The 14,249-nt window shown below is 40.3% G+C and overlaps 2 protein-coding genes across 7 annotated transcripts in view; one reads left to right on the top strand and one right to left on the bottom strand.

Moving 5' to 3' along the window:
* Positions 1-8,330, bottom strand: part of LOC126342992 (BRISC complex subunit FAM175B-like) — a 127,665-nt gene extending 119,335 nt beyond the window's left edge. Inside the window, exons 1-2 of the mRNA XM_050001903.1 lie at positions 8,161-8,330; positions 7,944-8,034 (exon numbers count right to left, since the gene is read on the bottom strand). Coding sequence (XP_049857860.1) covers positions 7,944-8,034; positions 8,161-8,244 — 175 coding nt within the window. The 5' untranslated portion in view covers positions 8,245-8,330. The remainder of the gene's footprint in view (positions 1-7,943; positions 8,035-8,160) is intronic.
* Positions 8,331-8,700: 370 nt separating this feature from the next.
* LOC126342926 (protein abrupt-like) overlaps positions 8,701-14,249 on the top strand; it is a 135,022-nt gene continuing 129,473 nt past the window's right edge. The window contains exons 1-2 of one of the 6 annotated variants that reach the window (XM_050001897.1): positions 8,703-8,778; positions 9,210-9,323. The gene's annotated coding sequence lies outside the window, so the exon portion shown is untranslated. Of the gene's footprint in view, positions 9,324-14,249 lie in introns of all 6 variants that reach the window. The other 5 variants (XM_050001900.1, XM_050001901.1, XM_050001898.1 and 2 more) reach the window with 5 other exon arrangements.

Here is a 14,249-nt window from a genome sequence, read left to right as displayed (position 1 = left end):
CACACTGGATTTCTTCCCCCTCCTTAGCCGCCATATCCCTAAGGGGCCCCATTACGCGCCTAACATTGGAGCTCCCAACTACCAATAAGCCCACCCTCTGCGACTGCCCGGACCTCGAAGGCTGAGAATCATCCTCTGAAACAGGACAGGCAGCTGCATCCTGTTTGTCAGACGCACCGGGGAGGCTTTCTGATCAGCCTCCAGAGACGTCTTTCGCTGCCTGCTACGCCTTGGAACGGCCTCCCAATCAACCACAGTGGCAGACCAATCTGGGAACAGACGGGACGAGGTTGACATCCCCATGATACCCAAGTCCGGCTCCTCACAGTGGTGCCCATTGGCAACAGCCTCAAGCTGCGCGACTGAGGAAAGCGCCGCTTGCAGCTGTGAGAGAAGGTATGCCAACTCAGCCCTCATCCGAACACAGCAATCACAGTCCCTGTCCATTGTAATCGATGTTGAACAACAGTTACTGAAATACGAGTCCGTGCCTAGATAACACAAGGGAAACACGCAAAGAATGTATGAACTAAGCTGTACAAATGCCTAAAGACTGCGCTACAATCTGCCTGAATTTACGATTACAGTAACTAAAACTTGAAATTACACCTCCTATACGAAACTCACACGCAATTTAAGTTAAAATCTACGAAGTAAACACTAAAGCGTGATGCTACAACTCTCAAATACTATAATATGCCCGAAATTTATGAATTAAACAATGCAAGTACCCAAAAACATGCAAAGAAATTAAGCATTAAACTATGTAACAAGTAAGTAAGCTAAGAGTATATGACTTGCTGCTGGCGGCAGCTGCTTATCCAACGGCAGCATGAAGCACACCACACCACGCGACGAATTCAAGGTGTGGTTGGCCTCCACCCATACAGGAAATGTGTGCAAGAGAGTGGCTTGAAGTAATTTTTGGGCCTGGAAGGCGCTCTCTGTCTCCAACAGCAAGGTACTGTTGTGCAACCGAGTACAAGATTTCACTGTTCCTGCAATTGCATCTACACCCTTGTGAATGACAAAAGGGCTGACTGTTGAGAAATCGTGACCGTCAGATCTTGTGACAACGAGAAACTTTGGTGCTGGTGGTAGAATTTTCAGAACAGGAGGAGGAGAAGAAGGCGTGCCACAGGGGAGTGTTATGGGGCCATTGCCTTTCACAATTTATATAAATGATCTAGTAGATAGTGTCGGAAGTTCCATGCAGCTTTTCCCAGATGATGCTGTATTATACAGAGAAGTTGAAGCATTAGAAAATTGCAGCGAAATGCAGGAAGATCTGCAGTGGATAGGCACTTGGTGCAGGGAGTGGCAACTGACAATTCACATAGTCTAATGTAATGTACTGTGAATAAATAGAAAGAAGGATCCTTTATTGTATGATTATGAGATGGCAGAACGAACAGTGGTAGCAGTTACTTCTATAAAATATCTGGGATTATGTGTATGGAATGATTTGAAGTGGAATGATCATATAAAATTAATTGTTGGTGAGGTGGGTGCCAGGTTGAGTCATTGGGAGAGTCCTTAGAAAATTTAGTCCATCAAAACAGGAGGTGGCTTACAAAACACTCGGTCGACCAATACTTGAGTATTGCTCATAGTGTGGGGTCTGTACCAGGTCGGGTTGACAGATGAGATAGAGAAGACCCAAAGAAGAGTGGCGCTTTTCGTCACAGAGTTATTTGGTAAGCGTGATAGCGTTGTGGAGATGTTTAGCAAACTCAAGTGGCAGACTCTGCAAGAGAGGCACTCTGCATCGCGGTGTAGCTTGCTGTCCAGATTTCGAGAGGGTGCGTTTCTGGATGAGGTATCGAATCCCCCTACTTATACCTCCCGAGATGATCACGAATGTAAAATTAGAGATTCGAGCGCGCACGGAGGCTTTCCGGCAATCGTTCTTCCTGCGGACCATGCAATTTAAACAGGAAAGGGAGGTGGGCCGTGGTAAAAATTGCTGTTTTGAAGAGCGCACCGCAGCACATAGTGTGAAGCAGTTGCCCTCTGTTTCTGGAGGTGGCGCCACTGTGGCAATCACAGCTTTGGCGTCTGCCTCTGGTGGGAAAGGTTGCCTGTTCACATGCATTTAAGGGGCACTATGAGCCCGCCAGTCGCTTAGTCTCTCGTCAGCATTTGTTAGGCAGTTAGTGTGTGTCGTTCAGAGTGCTAGTATGTCTGTCGTTCAGATCAACCTTTAAAGCTGGCTAAATGTGAGTCTTTCACTCTACCAGTAAGAACTAAGGGAGTGCTCGCCTGATCGGGGCTTAGTACCTGCATCTGAGTCTGCGCATTAGGCTGCCAATCTGCTCAAGTTTGCTCAGGCAATGGTCATTGGTGGTTGAATCGATCAGTTGGTCAGTTGCGCACTGAGACACAAGATGACTTATCTGTCTTGAGCGTCGGCGCATGTGAGGTCGCCACGTGAGTCCAGTGGGCCGTGGCGTATAGCGAGGGGTAGTGACTTCGCGGTCGAGACGAGAACAACACGAGTCAACCCACGAAATTAGTCTGGCCGGTGCGAGCTCCAACACCATGAGATGGGAGATCGGAGCACCTTCCTGCGTCCATTGAAGACGGCTTGTAGCAGAGGTTCGGGGCAGCGATTTGGGGGTGCTGCAGCAGGTCTTCTCAAGAAATTGCAGTTTATTAGAAGTTAAGCAATTGGTGATATATTGTTTGACTTACTCTTGTTAAATTCTGCTTGTTTTCTTGGTGAGGTCAACAGCCGTTTTGCTTTGGGGTTGTTCCACCATTCTTCTCTGTTTGCCCACCTGCAGGAAGGTGGTTGTTTATAAATTGGGTGGTCTGTTTTTCCCTTGTGGAGTAGGGGCGGGTAAGACCAACCTGCGGTTCGGGTTGCTCGGTAATGTCCCTATCAATCTACCGAAGGTTTGCAGCTGCCTCTGCCATGTTTGTCGGATTTGGTGTGTTAACGAATTTATTGCTTGGAGTGTAACGGCCTAATACCTGAAATATGTTTTGATCTTTGGAAATTTTGATATTATTGCCTATGATCTTGAGAGGCGGTATCTGTGGACTGTAGAGCATCTTAACTATTCTTTAGCCAACCTTGTAGAATTTTTTTATAAGATTGGATTTCATGGGCTTTTATTTAAATGATCATTTTTATATACAAAGTTGCCACTCTTTCACCGTAAGAATTTTCTTAGAAGTTAAAATCAAGTTGCAGCTTCAGTGGCAAGGTTAATATTTTAATTGTTAGTGTTTTGTATCATTTCCATCCCTCCTACGGGAGGGTGCACAGTTTGTGTGCTTGTGTTAAATTGTTTAAAGTTATCTGGTGTGTTGCAGATTTGCACCAGTGTAGTCTTTCAGAGGTTGTTGTAACCGGTCATAACTACGGCCATGTCAAAAGGGAGCGGCAAGGTTCTCTGCCCGAAAGCGCATACAGTCAAAACTTGTTTCTTTCTGCCTCTGAATAAATTGTAACTTTGATATTTAGAGGCTGCTTTCTGATTATAAATTTAAATCTGTTTCTTTTAAAGAAGTGCTTTTAGGCACTATTAAAGTGAATAAAACTCCCATTTGTTAAAAGGAATTTGGTTATGATTTCATCAATTACTCCCTGGCAACTACTTCCATGCTAACATAGTGTGACTAAATGTATTAATGTTCTTGATGAATTGCTAGTAAATAAAATAAATTCTTAAGAACGCTCTTTGAAAATAACTCACGGTTTAGGAGTTAATGACAGTGGCACGTAAAGTGCCCTCCGCCACACACCGTTAGATGGCTTGCGGAGTATAAATGTAGATGCAGATGGTGGTACAAGATGCAATGTGTGGGTTTCATGAGCAATAAAAAGGGCAGAAATGATGTTTATGTTGTCTCTATTCCAATTTTCGGTACAGGTTGCTGAACTCTCGGAACCAGGGTGATGTACAACTTTTTGGTTTATGTAGCTGTGTATCATACTTACCATATGTTTTATACCATCACTTCATTGTTTTCTTTGTTTGTGATCTTGCGGTATATTTTTTGTGAATTGGATCTGAAATTTATATTTAAGTCACATTTTGTGGAGTGAAGTGGACAATGAGCCAACTTCAATTATTTATTTTCTTTTTAATACAAAGGTTAGGAGTCACTGAAGAGTACTGTAACAGTCATACCAGCATTTGTGGGATTAAATCATGCATGCGTCTTGAATGAAGGTTTTATATCAATGTATTTCCAACAGCTACATGTGGGCATGTCAGAGAGAAAAGCGTGATGGTTCATGATATTGACTGTCTCCCTGTTACAGTTATGACGACATATCATTTTTCTTACAAGTCAAATATGCCATGCTTGAAATTGGTGCTTGTGAATGGCCAGTAACAAATATCATTTTGATAAGAAAAGGGTGGAAGTGGGCATAAAGTAGTTGGTCTCTGAATTTTTGGGGCTGTTATTTCAGGTGAGGATTGACCTGTGTTTTTATTACCTTAATCTCTTGAACTGTGTTATTTTATTATGTTTGGTCATGATACAGTACACATATATGCACCAACTTGAGCATTCGATACCACCCATTGCCTTTAAGCCACGGTGTGCTTAGATGTATTTGTTAAGGAGCGGACATTCCAAAATACCCTCTGGTATTATTTCTGTTCACGAGTGTCTTTCATGGGAAATTTTAAACATAGTAAGTTTGGTTACTTATTATCTTAAGGCTGTGTAATCTTTCACCTTCAGTATTGGTATCGTTCTTTTAAGTTGAGGTATTTAAGTCAACTGATGTTAATTTTTACGTTTCTTCACTAAGTGCATTATTGTCACGTTTTGGCTTTTTGTTTTGGTTTTATTTATTTGTAGGCCTATAGGTCTTTTCATTCAGCTGTACAGGTTTTGCGAGTCTTTTATACCCGTTATTGTTGGTCTGTGCTTTTTTGTTAACAAATGTTGTATCGTGTTATTTCGATTTGCACAATTTATACAATTGTGATTTGAGGTTGTTATTTTAGTTTATCCCGCCAAACTCCGAAATTTCTCGCAGTTTTTCCTAGTAGCATCAGTAATTATTACTCAGAATTTGCACAATTCTGTTTCTGAGGTTTATATCTTCGTGCCGTGACAACGTGTATTTTCTAATTGTTCACCATTTTCAAATCGTGTTTGTGTAGCATCTTGTACCATTCTGACGCTGTACAGTATACAGAGCGACCGACAATATTTTTCAAACTCGGGAGCCTTCTTCAATACATTGGAAAAACGGTCAAAACTGCTCTCCGAGGTCAATATTATTGCGCAATGCTCTGTACTGCACAACAAATATTCAGCAATTGAGAGGCTCTTTAGGTCTTCCTACGGCGTCATTAGCCAAAGCCAACGTGTGGTATCGAACATTATTGTTTATCCCATAACGAAGCGTCGATTCTTTATATGCAGTGGCCTTAATTGTTTTCTCGCGCGCAAGCCGAAAAAAAAAAAAAAAAAAAAAACAATGGACGTGAGGCAATAATAACGCTATTGTACCATTAACAGTTGATCTTTTATTGTTCCCCTTTCAATCACAAACGGTTTGTTAGGGTCTTTCTAAGATTCTCGTAATCAGCTTTCTGGGGTAAACATGCCATGATGATGCTGGGGGGGGGGGGGGGGGGGGGGGAGAAAAGAAACTATTAATCTGGTGGTAGAGTTCGTGCATTACGTTGAAAAAAATTTGTAGACCTATCGCCGCCACGATTTTAAAACCGTGAGAAGGTACAGGCAACCCGATGGCTACTCAAGGAAACAAGCATCAGGCGATAGAAGAGCAACACCGGGACTCCTTACATCTTCAAGTTCTCCCCAAGTCACAACACCGCCGTTGAAGGCCGTAACAGACTACACGAAGCGAGAGAACCGTCGGAAGACAAAGACGCTAGGTAGAAGGAGTGACAATATCGCTGCTGGGGACTACAACAATGAGAGCAAGCGACGTTCATGGATGAGTCACGATTTGGCCTACGATCACCTGAGGGTAGAATGGCAGTCTGGAGAAGACCTGCGGAAATGTATTAGCTTGCACATTCTCATGCAGGATGCTTTTTATGAATGGTTCTCTGACGGTGTACGCAGGTATCAGTAGACGGATTTGTCGTTGCGGAACACTGAAGCCTAACAATAAGCACATCAGTATGTGGAGGAAATCCTCTTGGAGCATGTTATGCATATGGCTCATACCCCCTACTCACGGGGAAAGGGAAAAAAATGTCTAGGTGCTTTCTTTCAGGAAAATGATCTGAAAATCGCTATTAAGCAGGTTTTTAATGAGATCGAAACGAACTTTTTATGGCTTCTTACAAGTCGCCATTCGTCTTCCAGAATATTGAAAGCACTCCTTGCCGGCCGCCCTAAAAAAGATCGTATGAGCGCACTTTCCATTATGCTCTTTGCACCATTTCCTGGCGACAGCTTTATGCTAAGGTACGATGACAAACGTTCATTTGTTAACGAGATTTATGCAAAAGTTATTTGATGAGGCGGGGGACTCATGCTGTTGGACCGCTCGACAAACTGCTTTGAATCCTATTAAGCATACTACCTGATAAGGGCCTGCTAGCAGTATTCAGTGACCATACACAGCCTCTTCGAGGCCCTCCTGAGAGAATGCGAGAAGATTCCTCGAGATGACATCAGGTATTAATCACGAGCAAGTCTGAAGGATTGGAAGCCTCACGGTGCAAGAGAATGTCATACACGCTTCTGAAGATGCGAGGAGAGCTCAGTGAATTGTAGAAATACAAAATAATTTTTTAGCACCTAAATAGGACCGTACCACAACATTGTCATATCAAGTTCGAAATATCAGCATAAACACTAAGACAGCGCCACGACATACTAAAAAGCTGCCTCTTCCCACAAGATGCAACCCTGCCTCATTACACATTTACATCATGAGCCAAAGCACACAAACCGTACCATACGTTTAGATTGTACTAACGGGGGAAAAGGATCACGCTAGGAATATTAATTTTGATGGAGTTTCAAACTGCAAGAAGGAAATTAACCAAACACAAGTATGCTGTGATTGCAGAAATACAGATTATATGTATGGGATCTGTAGAGGAGACAGCGAAAGTGTTCAAGAGTGGACAAGAAGATCAATAAAATACTGGAAATTCTCCAGAGTTCATACGGAAAATATTGCTAGGAACACTTAATGCGTTTTCGCGCAACTTCAGACATTTTTGAAAGTGAGCAGGAAGAAGATTCAACAAGACGTTCACCTTGACTAATAACATAATACTTACTACAGATAACCACTATGTTCTTTACGACGTTTTTCTCATGTTTCCTACTCCACTGCTCGAAGACTACTAGTAGTATCATACAGTTCTTTTTACACACTTACTTGAACATTGCACCGCAAATTATCTCACGTTTCGTACAGGTAATAAAACTTTTCTACAAATTTATTTACAGGAAGTTAAGTCTAAATATTTTGACTACCACTTGACGTCTATATTGATGTAAAAAAAAATAATTTTCGTTTATAAAACAGATTCAACTTCCCACGAGTCACACCTGTGAAAATTCTGTGTGCCATCCCTGAAGCCTTGAGATGTAATATTATAAGCTAATAAAACCGTAACATTTACTGACACATCAGCATGTAGATTTTTGTCTTATATGTGGGAACTCAGTGAGTTGTCACCCACAACAAAGTTCAGATTATTAGCAACTCACTTTGTAACCTTCAGATTTTAAACGAAGGTAAGACAGCTATTCATATGGTCACCGATGTTTATATACTTTTTGTTAAATTAGTTTTCGATTGTTCAAAACTTTGTGCAACTGTCCTAACCGTGACAATGGAATTCGCCAGCACGAATTAGACTACTGTCTATTTGCTCATTCACATCCTTTCCCAAAATAGATATTTGAAAAAAGTGGTCGGACTACGTTTACACGGGATAATATAAACAAAATAACTGAACGTAACTTACTAATAAGTGTTTCCATTTGCTGATTGCTTATCTGCGCGTCGCTGATAGTGTTCCTTACATGATTAATTATTTCACCAACAAGAAATCCTTCCTGCAGGAAGATATTTATAGAAATTTAATTATAAAATAACGCACTGAATGTCACAAATTAAGTTTCACAACACTACAATGTAACATGTCAAACGTCATGATTACTTTAAAGGGAAATTAGGGATACCTGGTCACATATGCTATTTGTATTCTCGTAAATTAAAAAGGACAGTGCAGGTCCACTGAACATAACACACACTTGTGTACTCATTGCACTTTTAACTTAAATGCAGAACTTTCCTTCTACTCAAACACACGAACTACTGTACTGTAAACATGCGCTATCGAAGTCGATACGCAATAATATCTTAGAATGGGAACAGGTTGATGGCAGGTTTCCTGTAAAACTCAATTAAATTTTGTTCGCATAAAATAAACAATGCATGTGATGAAATATTTGCTCATTATATAATACTGAAATTTATTATAAAATAGGTGTCCTAATTACTGAACAAGACTTAAATAATTAATACTTGGTCACTATGAGCTACTCTTTCACTTACATTTTGATAACAAATCGCTTCGTAATCTAAAAATAGTGACAATAACACAGTAACATTATCGCCAGCACAAATCTAGATAATAATTACTGGCTAGAAGAACGCGTCCTTTTTTTTTCCTTTTCTTTTTTTTTAAGAGTTGACTATCGACTTTCTGGTCGAGCTATCGCAATTACACAGTTGAATGTATATCGCGAAGTGATTTTATCAGATCTGAGGACGGGGGAGAAGTAAAGAAAGCAAATGTAATTATAGACACATTAAAATTGTGTGTTTGTAACGAAGAGACTAGTATAGTTCACATTTGATGTTCTGATTTAATTTAATTCATGCATTGTATTCAAGCTAATAATTTTGTGCTAGTCTGTATGAGAAAAACTACGTTTGCCGTAGTTAAGAATAGACTTCTACGGAACAGTGAGAGCACGAAGAGTTAAAATCAGGAAATTTGGTCTGCTTTCTGTATTGCGACGTATTACAAATCTCTGGTTTCAGTAAGGTGTTCGATACAGACTGATTTTCATACTGTGTATAAGTACAAATTTATCATTAATATTTTTCGTGTCAGTACATGGTCATCAGTAAATTAGAACCTAATAGGTAATTGTAATGCCGCTTGTAAAATTGCCGTGGAAAAGTAACACAGTCGTACGACAGGAAAAATGGAACTTTTCAGGTTCGGTAATGGTAATGCATAGAGTGTGCGACGATTTGTTTTCATCTCTCCACCAGAGTAGCGCTGAGGGTTGTAATGATACACAACTTCCATTAAAATGAACGTGAATTAATAGTAAGTGTCTTAGTAAAATTTTCCTGGTCGATAATAAGTCACGTTTTTATGTTGGATAAGAAATTAAATGTCGTGTCAACAATACTTCTCATCATTATATGAAGTTTGTTGCCTTATTTCAGCTGTGCTGTAACCAACACAGTCATCATGCAGCTGTGGCACTTGTGACATGTGTAGTTACAACTGAGTGTATATACTTTTTCGTTTGATAAGTGTGACTACAGAATTATTTCCAATCTCCAGTAACTTTACAGATATTTTCACCTGAGTCCAGGGTTGATTTCTTCGTTTGAGCTTACAGCTCCAGCTTGTCCACTTTCTGTTTCTCTTGCATCAAGCACATCCACCTTGTAAAACTTGTTGGGAAAGGTAGAAGGCTATCAAAGATTTATTTATTTATTTTAAAATGTTAAAAAGTGATAGGCTTGTACTATGAAGGACAACTTTAAAGGCCATATGCACTTTTCAAAATGATCTAAAATAAATATTGTATTTATTATTTATGTTCCATTTGATGTTTGACTTCATGCCTAGGACAGATGGTGTTCATTGATACTTTGTTTACTTTTGTAGATCAAAAATCAAACCCACATATACTTAGACACATTTATTTAGTTAGCTTGCAGTCGGAAGTAACAGCTCTAAAGAAAAAATGAATAATAAACGACCAACTCTCAAAATCGGTTACTCTTCCTAGGAATAAACAATGCACTTCACAGGTTGTCTCTTGCTCCCACAGAGCTTCCCACTTAAGGTGTGGAGCCTGTGGGGTGCAGGGGAACTTGAATTAGACTTGTACACCTCTTGTATCTGGTCCATTACATATATGTGTGTGTTTGTATAATCAAGGCCGAAAGTATGAAATGTATGCGTGTAAAATTTATTTTTGAAATGTTAGTCATATTGCTATATACTTAAAACCATACAACAGTTTTTCTGTTAAATTTTATCGCAAATTATTTGACTTGTCCTATATCATTATGTACCCCTGTACAGAGTATGATTCACAGGACCAATAAATATACAATACTTGTACAGATGGCAGGTTATTGTCAGTACAAGCACAGGTATGGCTGTTTGTTCTGTAGTCCTCTGGCATCTTAGCATTGTCTCTTCAGTTCAACTGGGTGTAGGGTCGCCTGTCCCTCAATCATCCTGAACTGGAGGAGTGCATTTGTGCATCGACAATGGTAAGATCCATGGTGGTTTCACTCTTTCAGTGGACACCCTGACTTTGCAAGATGTTTAGTTTGGGCATCACATCAGTTTGTGGCAGGGCCCAGTATAAGTAGCCAGTGTGGAATCCTTCCGCAACATGTGTGAGCAGTCTGCCAACATCTTGTGCTTAAAGACTGTGGATATTCACCATGGCGGGCTACTGATGGCCCACTCATCCTAACCACATAGTCATGAATGCACTGTACCATGAGTGGTAGCTCTGTTTATGTTGTAGTGGTGTCGCCGTGAGATTAGTCTACCGGAATTCTTAATGGTTCTCTGTAAACCATCTCTACCATTACAGGTGCCTATATCCACCTTATACACAGTCCCTTAAACATAGAAGTACTAGTGGTAACACCTCTGGCCAACTCATGGTGACATTGAGGGCCACGTTCAGTGTTCTATGCCACCTTTCCACCATTCCATTGCTCGCCAGGTGATAACTGGTTGTGTGGTGATGCTGGATTCCACAGAGTCTAGCCAGCTCAATGAATAGATTAGATTCGAATTGTTGACTCTCATCTGTCTTAATATGTATGGGCTTCCAAAGCAAGCTAACCAATATGCAACAAATGTCTTTGCTATTGTCTTGGCTGCTACATCTGTCCCTGGTATAACCTCTGCTCATTCTGTGGATCTATCCACTGCCATGAATATGTGTTTATAACCCTCTGCGGGTGGAACTGGACCCACGATGTCAAGGTCACCAATTATGTAGGTCAGAAATCAAACCCACATACACTTCAAGATGTGTATTTAGTTAGCTTGCAGTCAGAAGTAACAGCTCTAAACAAAAATATACAATTTCTGCATTTTTGATTGCTTCATTGCACCACAGCTCATTCTTCTGCCATTTAGGCCCTAAATTTCACCAGCTAACAGAAAATTGTGTTAATTAACTAGTGATTTGCACTCCTCAGATGTGATAGAACCATTGTGTGGCAGTTTCTTCAGTGTTGCATAAATATTCGCCAGACTGCATTGCCGATTTTAAAATGTTGCCACATAGGTATTATCGGAAAGAGAATATTTACCATAGTGTGGAACTTAATTGGGACAAGAAGCTTAAACTTTAACCATGCACATTTATTACTTTATATATAATACAGTTAGTAGCTTACTAAACATTAGTAACTAATGTCTCCTCCTTTTACTTTAATGAGCCTCTCAGTATGTTGTGGCATAGATTTGACCAGGTTAGAGCAAATGTTTCATAGTTCTTTGTCTTGAAACATTTACTAACATGCATTATTTTGTTGAAGTCCATTTTACCAAGGCAGTTTTTCACAATACTCCACTAATTCTCAGTATGATTTAAGTCTAGTGAATTACTTGATCACTGAAGTCCATTAATGTTGTTCTATTCCATGAACATCTTGACTACTTTAGAAGTGTGCCACAAGTCAGATCATGTTGAAATGTCTGTCCACCTTAAAAGGTCTGTAGGAATGGCACAAACCTGCACATAAGGATTTACCCACAATTGGTTGAATTCATCATGCCATCAATGGGAACTAGTGCCACTTGGCAGTGGAGAAACCCCCAAAACATTTTTTGGGGAGGGTAATTTACAGTCTGTTCAAGGTGCTCAGCTCTCACTGCCTCTTAGGTGCTTTGCACGACAGTATTTGCTGTTTAACCTTGAGCAATAAAATGTGACTCCTCACGGAAAATTACATGTTTCCAGTCATTGGAAGTCCAAGGTTTTTACATTTTGGCCCAATGCCATCTGGTTTCTGGGTCAACGGAAGCGTCCGATTCCACCCGTCTGCTTTGACCCATGACATAAAGGTGTAGTTGTGTGCTGTGTCATTATGGCGCAGAGTTTGAGTTGGTTGTGTTTGTAGATGTCGTCTTGTTGTGTTTGATTGTGCCCTAAGTGTGTGTGTGTGTGTGTGTGTGTGTGTGTGTGTGTGTGTGTGTGGGGGGGGGGGGGGGGTTTCCCATGGCTGCCTCATTAGTTTGAATTTTTAGAGGGAGATGTTATTGTCTTAATTATATGTATTTCGTGTTTGTTGCCTTGTGTATGTAGTGACATCATAGGTGCCATATTGGAGACCCTTACAATAGTCATTTCCACCATATAGGTGAAGTCATGAGTCAAAGCAGATGATTAGAATCAGACACTTCCGTAGTCCCTTTTTTCTTGATGGTAGGTGTTAACAACTGCTTCTCATGCCTTTCATGCATTCCACTCACGATCAAGAACCTTATACTGTACTGTTGAGTCAATTTCCATCCCAGTAGCCAATAAATCTCTCTGAATGTTCTTTCTAGTCTTGTTTGGATGAATGCTACTGTTTCCAAGTAGAATTTTGTCAGTTCTGAGGGTGCTGTTTTGTTTTTGTCCACATCTGCCTTTCTCTTTAGAGACAGTGAGGCAGAGTCACTATATGCCCCAATAAGTCCTGAAACACTATATTTTTCCACACCAACTACAGATGCAATGTGTCATATAATCATAGGTATGTGTTCATGAAGAGCAACTATTTTTGCCTGCTTGTTAGACAAATTGTCTATTTTAACACAAACATAGTTCTCCTGTTGAGAAGGCGCAAATAACACATGCTGTTACAACTCAACTCAACAGGACCTACAGTTGTTGTTCAGGGTCAAGGCAACAATAGTCTGTAAAGAGTGAAGCGACTGCGTGGATACAAATAGTCACAGCTAACCAGCTTTGATTCCTTACTAAAGATAAGTTCTCCCAATTAATTTGCATATTACTGTATATTTACATTGAGGATCCACATGTTATGATGATGTTGTAGATTGCAGTCAACCGGATACAGTTCATAGCATATTTATTAATAGTTTTCCTTGTTGATCTAAGGAATGAATTGTACTAGGCCCCAACAGCTTTCACCGGAGACTGTGTGTTTGTGTTGTCCTCATCATAATTCGTTATAGTGGCTAGATTGGATTGTATGAAAACTGGACTGTGTAATATCGGTACTTTGTATGTGTGCTGCTGACTGCGCAGTTGAGCGCCTCACAAACCAAACATCATCGTCATCCAACAACTTTTAGTTGTGGAAGGACATAGCTGTTGAACTATTCTACATATTTAAAAGAAGGAAATAATACAGAGGCTAATCACTATTCCCCTCATGTTTCTAATGTGTCCTTTCAGTGTCGTAATAATGGAGTGTAATAAGAGAAATGAATTTAGCTTCATTATGCTCCACTGCAAAGCTCTTGAGTAACAGCTAGTCACAACTCTTATGTTTTATGATATTTGCAATTTCAGCACTCTGAACACACATTGGGATTTTCTCATTTGAGAACTTAGTATATGGATCCAGTTAGTTATGACAAACTGAGCAAGCTGGCACTGTGGTTAGCACACTGGTGGATTACCATTCAAACTCATGTCGGGCCATCCTGATTTAGGTTTTCCGTAATGTCCCAAAATTGCTTCAGGCATATGCTGGGATGGTTCTCTTGAAAAGACGTGGCCGATTTCCTTACCCATCCTTCACTAATCCAAGCTTGGGCCTTATCTTTAATGGCCTCATTGTTGATGGGGAATTAAGCACTAATCCCTTCCAGTTGTGACAAACTTCCTGCTAATAAGCATTTGTCACAACATTAATCATAAATGGTATTTTGATGCAACAGCTACGAACACTGTATATTTGGCATATTGTTTCAAAAAAGAGTGAGGGTTGGAGATTCATAAAGACGATCAACAAAGCCACTGAC

This window comes from Schistocerca gregaria, chromosome 1 (genome assembly GCF_023897955.1).
Source record: "Schistocerca gregaria isolate iqSchGreg1 chromosome 1, iqSchGreg1.2, whole genome shotgun sequence".
NCBI classification, from domain to species: domain Eukaryota; kingdom Metazoa; phylum Arthropoda; class Insecta; order Orthoptera; family Acrididae; genus Schistocerca; species Schistocerca gregaria.
The sequence above is the reverse complement of the archived record's forward strand: the minus strand, read 5'-3'. Positions and strand labels throughout refer to the sequence as shown.